Here is a 20,126-nt window from a genome sequence, read left to right on the forward strand (position 1 = left end):
AAAACAACCCCTAAAACAGCAATTGAACATGGATTTTACTATCTAACGAAACCATCGATCCATGAAATGAAAGCAATAAAACAATGTACTGCAGTCACACAATCGATCCATCAGTAGCTGGACTGGGTTCCACGCAGTCACGAAAACAAAACGAAAAAAGAACCGCAAAAACGCAAAATAAATAGCAAAAACAGACAGACCTCAGTGTAACACTCAAAACAGAGTATGTTCCACTTCCAAAAAAAGTTCGCAAACTGGAACACTTCCGGGTTTGCAGCGTTTGGGTTCCAAGTTGTTTGAGTACCAAGGCGTTTGAGAACCAAGATGCCACTGTAATGTAATATTTTGCTCACGGTCATCAATAGCTGATGGAGGTTTGAGTTTGGGGAGGGTTTTTCCAAGGCTGCGTGGCGTAGTGGCTAGAGCGCTCGACGACGCTTCTTTCTCTTGGCCCAGTTTACCTGATAAGGTTGTTGTTAAAACGTCAGAGAGCAGCGTAGGAAGAAGAGCGAGAGAAACGATTTGCAAGGAAATCTTAACAGGCGAGGCTTTCTGCAGATCCTGCGCAGGAGCCGGGAATTCTGCAACTTGCACAAATCATGCAAATTCTTACGCAAGGGCAGCCGAAACAATCTCTGGGAATGGGGCAACTGCGATACGAGGAAAGCTTGCACCATTGGGAAGTTTATTAAATGAGGCCTGGCATGGAGAAAGGTTTTTCTCCTCGTCTCATAACCCCAAGAAATCTTGGACGTCCATGCTGGAAAATTCGGGGCAGATAAAAGAAAGGACTCGTCCATCCTTGAGCTGTGGAACTCCCTGCTACTTGAGGCCACCAAACTAGACGGCTTTCGCAGAGAACTGGGCGAAGGGAAGGGACACAGGGGTCATCTAGTCCAACCCCACTGAAGTGGAGGAATCTTTTGCCCAACGTGGGGCTCGAACCCACGACCTTGAGGTGGAGAATCTCATTTTTCTACTGACTGAGCTATCTCCAAGGTCTGTGGAGGAGGAGACTGGCCTGATCCACGAGGCTCTTATCTTATTCCATTATACGATGTCAATATGTTGGGGTCACTCGATGCTTTGCCACCCGAAACTTAGACATCACGGATTTGGGAATCTCCGCTTCAAAACCAAGTTTCTAGTCCCTATGGGGTTGCGCCGCATCGCGTCCCAGAAGAGGAGGTAGGGAAGAGAAGGAGGCTCTCAGGCAGTCCGACTCTGCAGCCTTCGCGTTTGGCAGAAACGGGACATTTGCGACGCTTGAGGGCTAGAAACATGGTTCAAAAGGAAAGTTAAATCGTGTCATTCCCAGTCTGAACGAAGGCACACTTTTCAGGAAGAGAAAAGGGGCGAGAGAAGCAATGAGGCTTTCGGGATTTCTGTACGCGGGTGGGATTTCCTAGGTGCAGTAATTCGGTTTATTCCTGCAGCAGGCACAGGTGTGATCCTGTGGGATTACGGCCCCCAACGTCCCTCCCATCTCTCAAAGCGGCCCTTCTCTGCCTCTACCCCCTTTCCCCCGCTTCCTCCTCCTTATTTAACAAATTTTGAGTCCAAGCCTTTGTGTGCAGGTTCAGAGAGTTCCGTCTTCTCCTCCCTTCCATGTCTTCGTCACCATCCTCCTTCTGCTGAAACTCCTAACCCCGGTTCGCTTCTCCTAACCCCGGTTCGTCTCTCCCCTAACCCCAGTTCGTCTCTCCCCTAACCCCGGTTTGTCTCTCTCCTAACCCCGGTTTGTCTCTCTCCTAACCCCAGTTCATCTTTCTCTTAACCCCAGTTCATCTTTCTCTTAACCCCAGTTCATCTCTCTCCTAACCCCGGTTCGTCTCCCCCCCTAACCCCGGTTCGTCTCCCCCCTAACCCCGGTTCATCTCTCTCCTAACCCCGGTTCGTCTCCCCCCCCTAACCCCGGTTCGTCTCCCCCCTAACCCCAGTTCATCTCTCTCCTAACCCCGGTTCGTCTTCCCCCCCTAACCCCGGTTCGTCTCCCCCCTAACCCCAGTTCATCTCTCTCCTAACCCCGGTTCAACTTTCTCTTAACCCCAGCTTGTCTCTCTCCTAACCCCGGTTCGTCTGTCTCTTTACGCCAGTTCTTCTCTCTCCTAACCCTGGCTTGTCTCTCCCCTAACCCCGGTTTGTCTCTCTCTCAACCCCAATTCGTCTCTCTCTCAACCCCAATTCGTCTCTCTCCTAACCCTGGTTCATCTCTCTCCCCTAACCCCGGTTCGTCTCTCCCCTAACCCCAGTTCATCTCTCTCCTAACCCCAGTTTGTCTTGAACCTCAGCCTGTGCATCTTGCTTCTCCGCCCCTAACCCCAGCCAACCCTACGATTCTGCGATTCCTTTGGAGGAATCTGTTTTGCCTGATCTAGCTCACCTTGGGTCCACAAGCGGCATTTTCCTATATTACGCAAGCACCGCTTTGGTGGTACCCGCCGGAAGGGAGCGCGGCCCCTTATGGGCAGGGTTTCGGCACAGCGTGGGCGTGGCTACAGAGAAGCGCCGTCATCCTCAGGAACCAACAGGGCTCTGAGTCGTTCTTCCGCCCCGGCTGGGACGCTGCTCCTCCTCCCTCCTCTTCGGCCCACCCCTTGACTCTCGCCTTCCCGGATCCCCGCCGGTTTCCCCCTTCGGGGGAGTAAGCAGGGGTCCGGATCCTAATTGGAGCTTCCTGGTGTTGCCCTCATTCCGCGGCATCGACCGCATCCTCTGCAAAGCATCGTGGGCCGGTGACCTCATTTGCCCCCGAGATTTCAGCCAGTTAATTAACCACGCCGGCCCGTGCGGAAACGGAAAGGACGTTGTGTCTCTCCCCTGGGTTCCCGGCGCTTCCCGAAGTTTAATGAAGTCGAGAGGGGGGTAACTCCTGAGGGGCTGGTCATATGAGATCTTCCTGTCCTCATTCCCTTTCTGCTGTGTCTCTCCCACCCCCTGCCCCACATCTGGACCAATCAATGGGTCCCGTTGCGCCCGGCACCGAGATCTGCGCCAAAACCTCCAGAGGAGTTCCCCTGCTGCGTCTCTGCATGAGTTGCTGTTCTGCGCATCTCTCTCTCTCTCTCTCTCTCTCTCTCTCTCTCTCTCTTCCTTTCCCACTTGCAATCAACATCGGGTTGTTCCTTCGGATGCCTGGGCGGTGTGGCAAAAGCCAACATTATTTATTTATTATTATTACTTTGTCACAATAAAAAACAAAGTAGCGACAACAACAACGAATTGCCGTATTTTTTGCTCTATAAGACTCACTTTTCCCCTCCTAAAAAGTAAGGGGAAATGTGTGTGCGTCTTATGGAGCGAATGTAGGCTGCGCAGCTATCCCAGAAGCCAGAACAGCAAGAGGGATTGCTGCTTTCACTGCGCAGCGATCCCTCTTGCTGTTCTGCCTTCTGAGATTCAGAATATTTTATTTCTTGTTTTCCTCCTCCAAAAACTAGGTGCATCTTATGGTCTGGTGCGTCTTATAGAGCGAAAAATACGGTATCTTGCAAGCTATTTATACAACTGAAATACAGATAATGTTTGGGGACGTGTTTTACTTAGCTAAGGTAACTTTTTCCCTTTCAAAACCTTCCTTGTGTATTCCGCTAAATATCATTTATTTTATGCAAAAAGGGGAGGGGGGAAGTCAGTGTTCCTTTATTCCCTTTCAAACTTGTATCGTTATTTCGATCGCGCGTTAAAATCGGTCGCGTGCTTCCACTCTTTACGGGGCGCAAAAGGACCCCTGCGCACAAGAATGAGTGTTTTTTTAAATAAATTTCCTAAGTTTTGAAAGTGCTGCCTACAGAACACTGTGTGCATTTGATTTGATTTGATTTTTTTTCCGGTATGGGAACCTCGCTGTGCCCGTAGATCGGAGGGGGTGTTGCAGTGATGCAAGCTGCCAGATATTAAAAATCAGTTTTAAACACAATAAACTGCATTCTGGGGGTTATGTGTCAGAGTCTCAGGGGAAAAGGAGGTTGTGTTCTCAACGGCAATGTTGGTGCCAACCGAACCTCAATCAAAGGTGTTTCCGTGCGCTGCTCTGGTTCGCCAGAAGCGGCTTAGTCCTGCTGGCCACATGACCCGGAAGCTGTACGCCGGCTCCCTCGGCCAGTAAAGCGAGATGAGCGCCGCAACCCCAGAGTCGGCCACAACTGGACCTAATGGTCAGGGGTCCCTTTACCTTTACATTTGACCCACAGAGCCTAGGGCTTGCTGATCAGAAGGTCGGTGGTTCGAATCCCCGTGATGGGGTGAGCTCCCATTGCTTGGTCCCTGCTCCTGCCAACCTAGCAGTTCGAAAGCACATCAAAGTGCAAGTAGATAAATAGGTACCACTCTGGCGGTAAGGTAAATGGTGTTTCTGTGCGCTGCTATGGTTTGCCAGAAGTGGCTTAGTCCTGCTGGCCACATGACCCGGAAGCTGGACACCGGTTCCCTCGGCCAGTAAAGCGAGATGAGCGCCGCAATCCCAGAGTCAGTCACGACTGGACCTAACGGTCAGGGGTCCCTTTACCTATATTAATAGTGAATTTGGGGGGGAGGCAAGAGAGTGAGGAGCTAAGCTATGGCTTGTTTAGCTTATACGTAAATCCGGCACGCCCAAAAAGGTTTGTTGGCAGCAGGCAGTGCCCTCAGCCGGCTGCGGCGGACGAACCGCATTCCTCCGGAGTTGGCACACGCAGTCAAGGGTGTGCCAGGCAACTCGCCCGCCGACTCATCCTCCCAGCTCTCACTTTGCCTCATGTTTCTCTCTCCTCCCCACCCGCCAGCAGAGAACAAAATCTGCCCCGATCCTTAGCCACAGCTGTAAACAAAAGAGGGTGTAGATATTACGAGACGCCAGCCTCTTGGCCATGAGTAGGCATAATTTGAACACAGGACTTGGCTTAATGCATGGGTAGGGAAACTAAGGCCCGGGGGCCGGATCCGGCCCAGTCTCAATCCTGGCCGGCGGATGGTCCGGGAATCAGCGTGTTTTTACATGAATGTGTCCTTCAAGGGATGAACCGCAGCTCGCCAGGATTGAAGGAGTGGGTGCTTTAGTTGAGTTTCCTGCATTTCAGCGGGTTGGACTAGATGACCGCCAGGATCCCTTCCGACTATCCCATTTTATGATTCGTCCTCCACCTCCTTCTTGGAAATTTAAACTTCTGGATAGTGGGGGGAACCAGGTATCTCTGTGTGCATGCTCATGAATGGGCGCCGATGGAGGCAGAATACTGCGTCTATTATTATTATTATTATTATTATTATTATTATTATTATTATTAACCCACGTATCTCCAAGATCCACTGCTTTTTTACGGTCACTGTTGCCCCCGGACAGGCATAGGCAAACTCAGCCCTCCAGCTCTTTTGGGACTACAACTCCCATCATCCCTGACCGCTGGTCCTGTTAGCTAGCGATGATGGGAGTTGTAGTCCCAAAACATCTGGAGGGCCAAGTTTGCCTATGCCTGACCTAGGAAGAGAATCGCTTCCGAATTCTCCTTGGCACCCCACTATTGAGTTGCTCTTGGTGGGGTAGACTGTTTCTGGATGTGGACGCTCTGGGCAGAAATTGCAATGAATGGACACGGCCAAATCAGGCCTACTCCCGAGTAATAGGACCCAGTTAGGTGCCACCCCCAACAGCGTCTGTGCGTCTTGGCAAGAATCCCATCCTGCGTTGTGCTGCCCATTTTGTTCCTTCTTCCCCGAGGTAGACTGCGCGACGAGAAGGAGGTTCCGTTTTACCTTTCCTTAACCCTCCTCGTTTCCCGTGCATCTTTTTAAGAATAATATTCTTAATTTTTCCAAAGCTTGGAGCAGCGTTTTGACCTCTCTGGGATGCTTTTCCGCACGCTGAAATGTTAAGATTTGCAAGATGATGTACAGATGGTACACTAGTGCAGTTAGGGGAAATGTACAAAACTAGTTCAAATATATGTTGGAAGTGTAAGGAAAAGGAGGGGACATTTTAGCATATGTGGTGGGATTGTACATATGTGTGGGGTTGTTGTTGTTTAGTTGTTTAGTCGTGTCCACCTCTTCGTGACCCCCTGGACCAGGCACTCCTGTCTTCCACTGCCTCCTGCAGTTTGCTCAAATTCATGCTGGTCGCTTTGAGAACACTGTCCCACCATATCTCGTTCTCTGTCGTCCCCTTCTCCTTGTGCCCGCCATCTTTCCCAAAATCAGGGTCTTTTCCAGGGAGTCTTCTCTTCTCATGAGGTGGCCAAAGTCTTGGATCTGTCCTTCCAGTGAGCACTCAGGGCTGATTTCCTTAAGTATGGGCAGGTTGGATCTTCTTGCAGTCCATGGGACTCTCAAGAGTCTCCTCCAGCACCAGAATTCAAAAGCATCCATTCTTCCGCGATCAGCCTTCTTGATGGTCCAGCTCTCACTTCCATACATCACTACTGGGCGGGGAGGGAGGAAAAATGGGGGGGGGAATAAGGATTATATGTTTCTGGATAATACGTTTTGTTTTAATTTTGAATAAAAAAAAAAGATTTGCAAGCCGCTCCTCGTCTCCCCACTGTTTCGGGAGGAGTCATAAAGACAGCTGACTGATGCATGCCTGTTACACAACTGCTTTCTTCAATTTTATTTTTTTGCAGAGGAAAGTATGTCAGTAGGACAGGGTGACTTCGTGCGTGCTTTGACGCGGGCCTGACGGACGGGTTTGGCGGCCAATGGCCACGGGCCGTGAGTCAACGATCCGGGGGCCAGGAGCCAATGGTTGAGCCTGGTTTGGGCAGCCCCGCCTTCCCTCCTCGGATCCTGGCCACATGTCTGAGATATGTTTAGCAGATGGCAGTTATATAACCTTGGGGAAGTTTCAGACCTTTGGTAACAACAAAAACAACAGAGGCTTTGGGGAAATGTTGGGAAACCGAGCGGTTGTGTGTGTGTTTCTTTTCTTTCCTTAAATTTTTATTTTATTTTGTAGCACATCAGTGCAACAGAACATAAAAACAGCAAAGAACAGAGAAAAAAGAAATAAAATGAAAAACAGCAAAACAAGCAATACCAGTACCAAAACTTATACAGAGCAATGTACATACAATACAGCGGGCTTTCAGTTCCTGCCTCAGTTTTGCCGCCTGTGAAATGGGCGCACGCGTTTTGCAGAACGACGTCCCCGGTGGCCGAGGCAACAGCGGGGCCGGCTTGGAAGGATCTCGTAATAGGAAGCTTTCTTTGAAGAGAAGGAAGAGACAGTGATTAAAATATATTTATATATATATTTCACCACTTCCTTCTCGAAGTGATTCACTCTTGCGCTCGACAACAAGCTACGCCCGAGTGGAAAGTATTTCTCCTGCGTCGAGGCTGGAAGAATTTCCTCTGCTGTTTTCAGAAGGACTTTTGTGTGATGTGCAGTTTCTTGTGGGGTGGGAAAGGCACTCTGCACGTGCACAGAGCCTGTGTTGTGCCGGAGCCTAGCTCCACAGCAAAAGCTCTGGACTCCCCCCATCCTAAAATAATAATAATAATAATAATAATAATAATAATAATAATAATAATAGTAAAATTTTATTTATACCCTGCCCTCCCCAGCCAAGACTGGGCTCAGGGCGGCTGACACCAGGTATAAAAACAACTGATTGAAATACAACTTAAAAACAAGATTAAAATACGACGTTAAAACATTAAAATGCAGCCTCATTTCAGTAGGAACTCAAATCAAAATCGAAAAGAATAAATCCTCAGGCTTCTACTTCTTTTCTCCCGTCTGTAATTTACAACACCCTAACCAGTTGCTCTGGGTGCAAATCCTGCCCCTTTGAAACATGAAACAGGAGACTCCAAGTCCCAGCAGCCATTATGGGATGGCGGGAGTTGACATAAGAGAGGCCTGATGGACCAGGCTAGAGGGCAGCCCAGATAGTCTAGGGTTGCCATATTTCAAAAAAGGAAAAATCAGAAACACAAAGTTTTGGCTGTTTTTGCAAAATCTTGACAAAAGGGAATGAGGTTGTGCTTTTTTTGAGCCTGTTTTTAATGAAAGTTGCCCAAATCTGACATGGGCAGCCATACGTTTGCCCGGATATTTCAGTGATTCCCGCCCGGACGCTGCTTACTGGCGATGTCTGGGAAATTCTGGATGTATGGGAGGGAAGACCGAGCCGGATGAGGAACGGTCGAAGGAGCTGGGGATGTTCAGCCTGGGAAAAGTGGAGACTGAGAGGAGACCCATTGTTTTCTCCTGCTCCGTAGGGCAGGACTCGAACCCGCCTCTTCAAGTGACAAGGAAGGAGATTCTAACCAAATATCAGGTGGCTGATCCTTGGAGGTTTTCAAGTGCAGCGCTTCCCCAGATGTTGTCGGACTACAACTCCCATCATCGCTGAGCTCTGGCCTTGCTTGCTAGGGGTGATGGGAGATGTAGTTTGACAACATCTGGGGACCCACAGGTTGAGAAAGGCTGCCTTAAGCTCAGCTTACACCAGGCTTCCTCAGCCAGATGTTTTTGGCCTACAACTCCCATGATCCCTTGCTAGCAGGACCAGTGGTCAGGGATGATGGGAATTGTAGTCTCGAAACATCTGGAGCGCCTAATGCAGACTCTATGGAAGAGTTTCCCCTCTGTCCTCTTAGCTCAGCGGTTCTCCACCTGTGAGTCCCCAGATGTTGTCGGACTCCAACTCCCATCATCCCTGAGCTCTGGCCTTGCTAGCTAGGGGGGATGGGAGTTGTAGTCCGACAACATCTGGGTGCCCACAGGTTGAGAAAGGCTGCATGGTCCTCTGTCAACGATGCTTTAGCTGAGATTGTTGTCTTTCTGTAAAAAGAATGATTTAAATCAAAAGTCTTCCTGACTAGCGATTTGAATCGATTAGATTAGAATCACATCCGCCCAGCCAACACGGCCAGCGCAATTATGGGATGGTTTACTCGTTGGCAGATGGAAGTCTGTGTAATCTGTTTACAGTCCCCGACTGCCCTCTACTGGGAGGGAAGTGGCGTGGCTGCGTTTTCTGTTGAATTATTGCATTGTATAATATTTGATCAATTACTGTATTTTAATATTTTGTTGGCAGCCGCCCAGAGCAGCTGGGGAAAGCCAGCAGCTGGGGAAAGCCAGCCAGATGGACGGGGTTATAAATAAATTCTTCTTCTTCTTCTTCTTCTTCTTCTTCTTCTTCTTCTTCTTCTTCTTCTTCTTGCTGTCTGATCTGAATATTCGTGGCGATTCTCCGTCTTGCTTTCCAAAATCCTGGGCGATCAGTGCTTTTTATTTATTTTTTCCGGGGTAGGGAAATAGGTGGGGGAGATCTGCACACAATTGTTCTAGGGCCCTGTCCTAGCCTCACCCCGAGCCGTAGCTAAATGTAAGATGCGATTAATAAACTCAAGGAGATGGCCACAGGTTTTTGGTTGGCAGATATAGGTGGGTTGGGGGCTCATGTATTGGGTGTGTTACAGCCCTCCCAGACCAGGAAAAGTAATTACTGTATTTTTCGCTCCATAAGACGCACCAGACCACAAGACGCACCTAGTTTTTGGAGGAGGAAAACAAGAAAAAATATATTCTGAATCCCAGAAGCCAGAACAGCAAGAGGGATCGCTGCGCAGCGAAAGCAGCAATCCCTCTTGCTGTTCTGGCTTCTGGGATAGCTGCGCAGCCTGCATTCGCCCCATAAGACGCACACACATTTCCCCTTACTTTTTAGAAGGGAAAAAGTGAGCCTTATAGAGCAAAAAATACGGTATTTGATTTTTTTAAAGTTAGGGAACTCAAGTTTCCCCAGGTTCCTGCTAAGCAGGTTGGGGCAGAGACCTCTCCTTTGCAAAGGGCCTTTTCTAAATAAAAGTTGCACATTTTCAAAAATGCATTTGTTGTTGTTGTTGTTGCCAAGGTGGAAAATTAACGTGGTTTTTCTCTGTCTCTCTCTTCTTTCTCCAGCGCAAATCGAGGTTATTCCTTGTAAAATATGCGGCGACAAGTCGTCGGGAATCCACTACGGCGTGATCACCTGCGAAGGGTGCAAAGTGAGTTTTGTGTGCGAGAGAGAGAGAAAGAAAGAGGGATTTCGAGGAGGAAGATGGCAGCTGCCAAATCGGGCCCGTCCCCCGCGCGAAATTTGCACCCCTCAAAGTGTTTGCTTATTTACAGCAACATTTTTCTCTCTGCTCTTAACAACAACAAAATCAGCAACAACCCAGAGCAGGCTTTCAATTTAAATTAAATTTGCGATGCAAAAGGCACGGCACAAAAGGAAAAAGCTGGGAGGAGGGAAGAGGAAAAGAAGCGTGCAATAATAATTTTTTTTAAAGTCCTCCATCGCCTGAGTACATGTTGCTCCCGACATACACATGCTGTCGCCGTTGAAATTATTCAACGCCCATCAGGTCAACTATCCAAATGTACAGACTTTTCAGCTGGTTGCAAGGAGCAAATTGAACAAAAGCCACGGAAATTGTTCGATGCAACAGAACCTTCAAGCAATTCTCCCAAATCCGGCTGAAAACGCAACTTGGATTGGCTCTTTGCAAACAGCAGGAAGCCTGTAAATTTGGATAATCACCCCGATTTGCAATGGGGAGTCGAATAATTTCGACTGCAGCTGTACATGCAAGTTGTTTCCCCCGAGACGTCGTGGATTCCGTTATTTTCAATCCATGCATGCTTTTTACTAATACAGTGGTACCTTGGTTCTCAAACTTAATCTATTCCGGAAGTCCGTTCCAAAACCAAAGCGTTCCAAAACCAATGCGCGCTTTCCCATAGAAAGCAATGCAAAACGGATTAATCTGTTCCAGGCGTTTAAAAACAACCCCTAAAACAGCCATTGAACATGAACTTTACTCTCTAACCAGACCATTGATCCATAAAATGAAAGCAAGAATCAATGTACTGTACAATAAAATAAATAAGGCAGTATTGTAGATGATAAAAATAAAAATTAATTTTTTTTCTTACCCGCACTGATGATGGTCATTGTTCGAATGGGGGGCTTTTATCCATTTCCACAGTCACACAATCAATCAGTAGCTGAACTGGGTTCCGCACAGTCACAAAAAAAAAAAAAGAACTGAAAAAGCCTCAAAAACAAAAGCGCCAAATAAAGAGCGAAAACAAAAGCGCCAAACTTATTCCATTCCAGAAGTCTGTTGGACTTCTGAAATGTTCAGAAACCAAGGTGCGGCTTTTGATTGGCGCAGGCGCCCCGGAAACTATCTGCTTCCAGAAAACATTCAAAAACCGGAACACCCACTTCTGGGTTTTTGGCGTTTGGGAACCAAGGCATTTGAGAACCAAAGCACCAATGTACATGCAAGTTATTTCCCCCGAGATGTTGTGCATTCCTTTATTTTCAATCTATCCATGCTTTTTACTAATACAGTGGTACCTCGGGTTAAGTACTTAATTCGTTCCGGAGGTCCGTTCTTAACCTGAAACTGTTCTTAACCTGAAGCACCACTTTAGCTAATGGGGCCTCCTGCTGCCGCCGGAGCACGATTTCTGTTCTCATCCTGAAGCAAAGTTCTTAACCTGAAGCACTATTTCTGGGTTAGCGGAGTCTGTAACCTGAAGTGTATGTAACCCAAGGTACCACTGTACGTCTTTCAGGCGTTGTACCTGTTTGGGTTGGAGAACCTGCGTTGGAAAAACCCGGAGAGGTGCAGATTTCAAAGGCTAGTTTGGTGTGGTTTTTTGGAGTTTTGGACGGTGGAAGTCCCCCTCTAAATGCAAAGAGAATTTGGATGTTCTGCTCCTCATCTCCCCTAATCCCTGCAGCTTCCTCCGTATCGGCCGGTTTCCCTCACGCCCACCCTCTATTTCTCTCCCAAAGGGGTTTTTCCGCAGAAGCCAACAGAATAACGCCACCTATTCCTGCTCGCGGCAGAGGAACTGTCTCATTGACCGGACAAACCGGAACCGGTGCCAACATTGCCGGCTGCAGAAATGTTTGGCGCTGGGCATGTCTCGCGATGGTGAGTCGCCAACCCAAGAAACGGGGGGGGGGGGAGGGAAAGAAAAGTGAAAGAAAGGAGGGAAATAAAGAAAAATCGAAAATGTCAAAGGACGTAGAGAGCTCGCTGACCTCTCCTTCTTCTTCTCCTTCTCCTCCTCCTCCTTCTTCTTCTTATGACCTCTCCTTCTTCTCCTTCTTCTTCTTCTGACCTCCTCTTCTGACTTCTTGTTCTTCTGCTTCTTCCTCTTCCTCTTCTTCCCCTTCTTCCCTTTCTTCCTCTACTACTTCTTCTTCCTCCTCCTCTTCTTCCCCTTCTTCTCCTTCTCTTTCTTCTTCTCCTTCTCCTTCTTCTTCTTCTTCTTCTTCCTCTTCTTCTCCTTCGTCTTCGTCTTCTTCCTCTTCTTCTTCTTCTGACCTGTCCTCCTCCTCCTTCTGACCTCTACTTTTTCTTCTTCTTCTTCTGACCTGCCCTTCTTCTGACCTCTACTTCTGACCTCTACTACTTCTTCTCCTTCACCTTTTTCTCTTTCTTCTTCTCCTTCTCCTCCTCTCTCTCTTCCCCCCACCCATTGGTCTCGCAGCGGTCAAGTTTGGCCGCATGTCCAAGAAGCAGCGGGACTCCCTCTACGCTGAGGTCCAGAAGCACCAGCAGAACCAGGAGCAGGGCGGCGGCTCCAAGGACGAGACGGAGACGATGTCCAGGGTCTACACCACGAGCGTCAGCAGCGGGCTGTCCGACCTGGACGACATCTCCATGCTTTCGGACGGCTTCCTCTTCGACTTCCCACTGACCCCGGAGGGCAGCGGCGGCTACTACAACCTTGACCTGTTGACCTCCGCCCAGCCGTCTCCGGATCAGTCCAGCATCGACGTCAGCGACGCCAAGCTCATCAAGCAGGAGTCCATCTACGAGCTAATGTTGGAGCCCGGACTTTTCCCGCACGGCTCAATCGAGGGCGGACATTTGGCCTCGGACGTCTCCAGGATAGAGATCGGTTAGTACATAGGATGGACTTTTAAGCAGATTCACCCCATTCCCAACACACAGGTTACCTTTGCGCTCCGAGATTTGCTTTGACCATTTGACATGCTTCTTCTTATATATGGCTTAGCGGTAAAGGTAAAGGGACCCCTGACCATTAGGTCCAGTCGTGGCCGACTCTGGGGTTGTGGCGCTCATCTCGCTTTACTGGCCGAGGGAGCCGGCGTACAGCTTCCGGGTCATGTGGCCAGCAGGACTGAGCTGCTTCTGGCGAACCAGAGCAGCGCACGGAAACACCGTTTCCCTTCCCGCCGGAGCGGTACCTATTTTTCTACTTGCACTTTGACGTGCTTTGGAACTGCTAGGTTGGCAGGAGCAGGGACTGAGCAACGGGAGCTCACCCCAACGTGGGGATTCGAACCGCTGACCTTGTGATCAGCAAGTCCTAGGCTCTGAGGTTTAACCCACAGCGCCACCCGCGTCCCATATGGCTTAGCGGTGTTGTTGTTGTTGTTTAGTCGTTTAGTCGTGTCTACCTCTTGGTGACCCCCTGGACCAGAGCACGCCAGGCCCTCCTGTCTTCCACTGTCTCCTGCAGTTTGGTCAAACGCATGCTGGTAGCTTCGAGAACACTGTCCCACCATCTCGTCCTCCGTCGTCCCCTTCTCCTTGCGCCTTCCATCTTTCCCAACATCGGGGTCTTTTCCAGGGAGTCTTCTCTTCTCCTGAGGTGTCCAAAGTCTTGGAGCCTCAGCTTCAGGATCTGTCCTTCCAGTGAGCACTCAGGGCTGATTTCCTTCCGAATGGAGAGGTTTGATCTTCTTGCAGTTCATGGGACTCTCAAGAGTCTCCTCCAGCACCAGAATTCAAAAGCATCCATTCTTCAGCGATCAGCCTTCTTGGCTTAGCCAAACCACCAACTCTACAGCCACCCGGTTTGAAAGAGAAAATGACCTTGCTTCATGGAAAGTTGTGATGTTTTGCACATGACTCGGAAGGTCGGTTTGGCAGAGTCGTAGGGGGAGAAATCTTGACGGTTGTTGTGTGTGCATTTCCTCTGCAGAACGGCTGGCTCAGAACGTGGTCAAATCCCACCTGGAAACTTCTCAGTACACCAGCGAGGAGCTGAAAAGATTGGCCTGGATCCTCTACTCTCAGGAAGACATCCGGAACATGCAGAACAAGGTACGGGCCGGCCGCTCGCCTCTGGCGAAGGCGAGAGTGCTCAGAGGCGACTAAGCGCCGCAACCATGCCCTCCCTCCCTCGCCAGAAGTTCCTTTCAGCATTAGACCACAAACCATGGCATTTTTTATGATAATAAACTTTCAATTGCCATCCAATAATAGCCAAGAGAAAGCATAACTAAATTAGAAATCTTGATCTGCGTCCGTTTGGCGTATTATTGTCAAACTGGAGCGGCAATGCCTGTTTTCCTTTTCCTTTTCCTTTTTCCAAACGCTTTGGGGGCGGGGAGGGCAGAAAACTTATTTCGCTATATTATTTCATAAAACATATACACTGCTCGATTGCAAAAGAGAGAGAGAGGAAGATCCTTCAAAGCGGTTTACAAAACAGTAAAATCAATTAAAAAACACACGCAGCCGCTAAAGTTAAAGTACTAAAACCGATTAAAATCATCAGGAGAGATTGAATCTCTTTCCACGTTCAGAGGCTCCTTGCCATCTGACGCCCTAAAATAAATAATGATAATAATAATAATACTTCTGTAAATCAAGAAAATATTTAATAAAAATACATTATTATTATTATTATTATTATTATTATTATTATTATTATTTATACCCTGCCCATCTGGCTGGGTTCCCCAGCCACTCTGGGCGGCTTCGAAAAAAAGATTAAAAATACATGAAAACATCAGTCAATAAAAACTTCTCTAAACAGGGCTGCCTTCTAAACATCAGATAGTTGAATAATAATAATAATTAGTGTAATAAAGCGTAGCTTTTGTGTCGATTTGGCACTACCAACGCACCCAGGTGGCAGGAGAGGGTGGAGAAAACCGCCCTCTCCGTCGTTTGTCCCCAGCAGAGGTAGACTGTTCTTGCACAAGGAGGCTTCATTGTAAATCTTATGCGCTGGAGGCGCCAAAGAGACTTGTTGGGGCCTCGGGAAGCAAAGTTTGACCCTCTTCTTCCCCTTCCCTTCCCTTCCATGTCCCGTGCAGAGCTGTGAAGCCATGTGGCACGAGTGCACGGTCCAAATCTCCAACGCCATCCAATACGTCGTGGAATTCGCCAAACGCGTCGACGGCTTCATGGATCTTTGTCAAAACGACCAGATCATCCTCCTCAAAGCAGGTGAGGGGCGGCGGCCGGACTGGCGAGTCTCAACAACACGCCCGCTTATTGCAAAACATAGATAGCTTTGAGAAATGTTGGAGGGGATGGAAAAGGACGTCCCTCTTTTCAGGGGAGAAACGTTGGAGGGGATGGAATAGGACGACCCTATTTTCAGGGGAGAAACGTTGGAGGGGATGGAATAGGACGTCCCTATTTTCACAGGAGAAATGTTGGAGGGGATGGAATAGGACGTCCCTATTTTCACGGGAGAAACGGAGGAGATGGAATAGGACGTCCTTATTTTAATGGGAGAAACGTTGGAGGTGGTGGAATAGGACGACCCTATTTTCAGGGGAGAAACGTTGGAGGGGATGTGTATATAAACAACTATTTATCTTGAGAAACACCTGGAAGAATAGTTGAGTTATAAGCAAAGACAAAATGAATCAGCAGGAATTAATTTTGTTCATGCTATGATCTTTAGAGTTTTAATGTGGACCGCTTGGGGAGTTCTTTTTTATAGCCTGTAAATCAATTAGATAAACGAACATTCCTAGAGTCTAAACTTCTTTTTATTCCTTCCTTCTTTCCTTCCACCCATTTCTTTATTCTCAAACAAAATCCGCCTGGTTTTGATTTCTTCCTCCTCTTCCTTCCTATGGGGGTTCAATTCCCGTGATTCGTGGTCTGGATTCCTTTCCGCCCGCCAACCTTTCCTCCTCCCTCCTCCTCGCCTCTTCCTCCTCTGCCGTTTCCTCTTTGGGTCAGGCTGCCTCGAGGTCCTCCTCATCCGAATGATACGGGCCTTCAACCCGCTGAACAACATGGTGCTGTTTGCGGGGAAATACGCCGGGGTGCAGATGTTCAAGTCTCTAGGTAAGAAACAGGGACAGGGGGAAAAATCTGCCTCCGTTTATTTTTTATATATATACATTTTTATTGATTTTTTAACATGTCAGTTCCAACAGTCGTACAACATACCTTCTCATCTTATACAATATGTTAGACTTCCGTCAACACCTCTGGTGATTTTCCCTTCTTTATTCTGCATTTTTAAATTTCTGTGTTGCATTTAATGGCCCATCACAAATCCTTTTTTTCATAGTCTTGTAATATTTCAAATACTCCACCTTACAAAACTTATTGCAGACCTACTAGCGTCATCGGCTCATCACAATTACTTTCCAAATAGTTCATATATTTACTCTGGTCCTCTAAAAATCTCTGATCCCGCAGGTTTCGAACCCTTCCTGTTAATTTATCCAATTTTGCATAGTCCATAAATCTGCCTCCGTTTAGACAAGCCCATCGAGACATGTAGACGGCGACTCCTGATTTTCCTGGTGACCAAACTCCTCTGCTTTTTCTCTCGCCGCAGGTTGCGATGACCTCATCAACGCCATCTTTGAGCTGGGGAGAAATCTTTGCCGGCTCCAGCTCTCCGATGAGGAGATTGCGCTCTTCACAGCTGCCGTCCTTCTCTCTCCTGGTGAGTGACTCACCGGAAACTGCTATGATGACCATCCAACCTCTGCTTAAAAACCTCCATCCCACGAGCGAACTGCTCTTGGAAGTTCTTCCTTTAAAGCGTGGTTTTCTGGGTCAAGTTTGCGGCGACCCAAACAATCTGATGTTTTGTTCCCCAGATCGCCCCTGGCTCTCAGAGTCCAAGAAGGTACAGAAGCTGCAGGATAAAATCTACTTGGCTTTGCAGCACGAAATCCAGAAGAAGAACGGCAACGAAGACAGGCTCTCAAAGGTAAATTTGGGGAGGGGAGAGGGGTACCTTCGAAATAGGTCTGAGAAGGGGGCAGTTTCGAGGTTCTTCTGCGGGGAAAAACCGAAAAAGTGCCCCAATATTCCAACAGAGACAAGGCAAACTAGTTTCATTAGCAAAAGTTATTTTCCAATTTTTTAAATTAAGTTTCACAAAATTATACACAAACACACAAACAAACAAACATAAACCATAACCTTATTAAAATTACACTTATTAACATTATTAAGTGACTTCCTCGCTTCCCCTTGGTTGAATTTCCATGCATATCCTTATAACGACTTTCCAAATCTTAATTCTTATAAACTTAACTTAGTCCGTTAACATCCTTATATCTTTTCGATTTGAATTCATCAGCAAAAGTTAAGGCTTTATCTTGCAAGCTAACTTTGAAATCTTTTGATGAAGGGCAGTATATTATTATTATTATTATTACTATTATTATTATTATTAGGGTTGCCACGTTCTGAAAAGCCAAAAATTCGATTCTTATATTCATATATTCATAAATATGGTTCCGGAACTGGAATATTAATAGATTACGTGTAAAACATTCAGGACTAAGCAAGGAAATAATAAAAGAATCAGCTGAACAATGGTTAAATTATAACAACACAACAAGACGGAAAAAGTAAAAATAAAATGAAATAAGATCATGCATGGGGAACGGGGGGTTTAGGGGAATTTGAAATATTATTTATAATATAAAAGCTTTAATATAAATTTTTCTAACCATGTTGTATTTGTATACAGCAAAGAGAAGTTCAGAGTAATTAGGTGAATTTCAATTTAGATCATTATATAACAGGTTTAAGTTAGAAAATGAATACGGTTGTTGAATTTGACGTTTGTAGTTTTTCTTTTTTTCAGTATTGGGAATAAAAATTCGATTCTATGATCCCTTCCTCCCCCGCCCCCCCAAATCACAGATTATCTCCAAACTCCCGTTGATGAAGACCATCTGCAACTTGCACTTGGACAAACTGGAATTTTTCCGCCTCGTCCACCCAGAGATCGCCACGAACTTTCCTCCCCTCTACAAAGAAGTCTTCAACTCTGAACTCCACTACAGCGACGGCCGAGACAGCTAAGACGCCCAAAATCCGCAGGGAGAAAACTTTAAAAACTTTGGAGGACGGCGGAGCCGAGAGACGCGGAGGTGGGGCATTACGGATCACAACATCTCCTTTTTTAATTTCTAAAAAAGGACACACGCTCACCCCTCGCCCGGAAAATGTGTTTTTAAAACCCAGCGGCCGGCCGCAAGACCTTTCCGGAGCCGCGGTCCCCTTTCCGCCCGCGGTCGCTCTTGAATGTAATCGCACCTTGACGGATGCTCAGAAAAGGAAGCAGCCCTTTTTCTCGTTATTTTTGCGAAATGAATGTGAACCTAGAAGCTGCGTCGTGCATCAACCTCTCCCGCTTTGATTTGCAACGTCCCCGCGGAAGCACGCCTTCACACGTGCCGCAGAACCCGCGGGTTCCGTAACCGTTTGTGTAGTACCGCTATTATTATAATTATTATTATTATTAGGTCCCCGTTCTCCCCACGTTTCAACAGCATGGCACGGACGGAAAAGGGGACCGATGAGGACTTCTTCGAGTCGAGGGGGAAATCTGTTGGGCGACACCGCAGCGTATTGTGGGTAGCTTTTTGTTTTGGGGGTTTCCCCCCCATATGAACGCCATGGGGCAGCTAAAAACACAAACCGGGAGGGCTGGACCCTCCGGCGGAAATGAGGGGGCGCGAAACAGGGACTGGCCGATCTCTCTCTTATTCTGGTCGACAGCCAGTAGACGGAACAAGAATCTCCGACGCTTCGCTTTCGGAGACTTAGTGCTGCTAAGAAGATCGAGAGGCTGGGGAAACCCAGCCCAGATGGGTGGGATATTATTATTATTATTATTATTATTATTATTATTATTATTATTAGAGAGAAAGGGACCTCTCAGGGGCGCATGGCAGGAAGGTCTCGCCGCTGCCAGCTGCAAAGATGGCACCGAGACTCTTGATCTCAGGGTTGTGGATTCGAAACACGAAATCCCCGCATCGTGGGGGGTTTCGATTCGATAACCCTCATGGTCCTTTTCGAACTCAGCCTCAATCCCAGTGTTCTGTTCTCGGGTGCAGGGGGATAATCTGGAAAAGGAGATTATACAGTGGTTTGCGTTCTGTGTTTTCCCTGCTCCCGATAGGCCCGTTGCCGTGGAAGCGCAGGGCAGAATCGGGACCGCGGCTCTGCTCTTGAGTAGAAGGCAGCGGGACACAGCCAGATTTAGCCCCCTGCCTTCTCCCTAAGCGCGTTTCGGAAAGTCAGTACAGTGGTCCCTTGGTTCTCAAACTTAATCCGTTCCAGAAGTCTGTTCCAAAACCAAAGCGTTCCAAATCCAAGGCGCACTGCTTTCCCATAGAAAGCAATGCAGATTGGATTAATTCATCCCAGACTTTTAAAAACAACCCCTAAAACAGCCATTGAACAGGAATTTTACTAACTAACAAGGCGATTGATCCATAAAATGAAAGTGATGAACAATGTACCGCAGTCAGTCAAGCAATCCTTCCATCAGTAGCTGAACTGGGGTCCACACAGTCCCAAAAACAAACAGAAAGAGCCGCAAAAGGAAAAACACAAAATAAATAGCAAAAACACGACAAAACTCAGTGTAACACTCAAAACGGAAGCGTGGCACTCTAAACGGAGCACGTTCGGCTTTCGAAAGAAGTTTGCAAACTGGAGCACTTCCTTCCGGCTTTGCAGCGTTTGGGTTCCACGTTGTTTGAGCACCAAGGCGTTTGAGAACCAAGGTTCCACTATATTGCTATTTCCACCATTTTGGGGCCATGCCTTTTAAAAGGAAGCAGGAGTCGTGCCCTGGGGCTTCGGTTCCCATAGGTCCGGATTTCCAGGACATGTCCGGGATTTTAAATTGCGGAAATAGCATCCTGGGTCGAACTTCAGAAAACCCGGCAAAACGTCCAAGTTTAGAACCAGGAAGTTTGGGGTGAATACCCCCACGGAAGCACGACATGTCCGGAATTGCTTTTTTACTTCTTGAGCTACAGCAACCCTAGAGATGTACCGTATTTTTCGCTCTATAAGATGCACCAGACCACAAGACGCACCTAGTTTTTGGAGGAGGAAAACAAGGAAAAAATATTCTG

The 20,126-nt window shown here is 47.6% G+C and overlaps 1 protein-coding gene across 1 annotated transcript; it reads left to right on the top strand.

The window, feature by feature from the left end:
- The first annotated feature begins 6,671 nt into the window (after window positions 1-6,671).
- LOC128405870 (nuclear receptor ROR-beta-like) lies at window positions 6,672-18,591 on the top strand. Its single transcript, XM_053372871.1, has 10 exons — window positions 6,672-6,684; window positions 9,890-9,975; window positions 11,781-11,922; window positions 12,485-12,898; window positions 13,949-14,070; window positions 15,072-15,204; window positions 15,955-16,062; window positions 16,565-16,675; window positions 16,833-16,945; window positions 17,893-18,591. Exons 1-10 carry the CDS (start codon window positions 6,672-6,674, stop codon window positions 18,052-18,054), a joined length of 1,404 nt encoding a protein of 467 aa, XP_053228846.1. The 3' UTR covers window positions 18,055-18,591.
- The last annotated feature ends 1,535 nt before the right edge of the window (window positions 18,592-20,126 follow it).

This window comes from Podarcis raffonei, chromosome 18 (genome assembly GCF_027172205.1).
Source record: "Podarcis raffonei isolate rPodRaf1 chromosome 18, rPodRaf1.pri, whole genome shotgun sequence".
Lineage (NCBI taxonomy): Eukaryota > Metazoa > Chordata > Lepidosauria > Squamata > Lacertidae > Podarcis > Podarcis raffonei.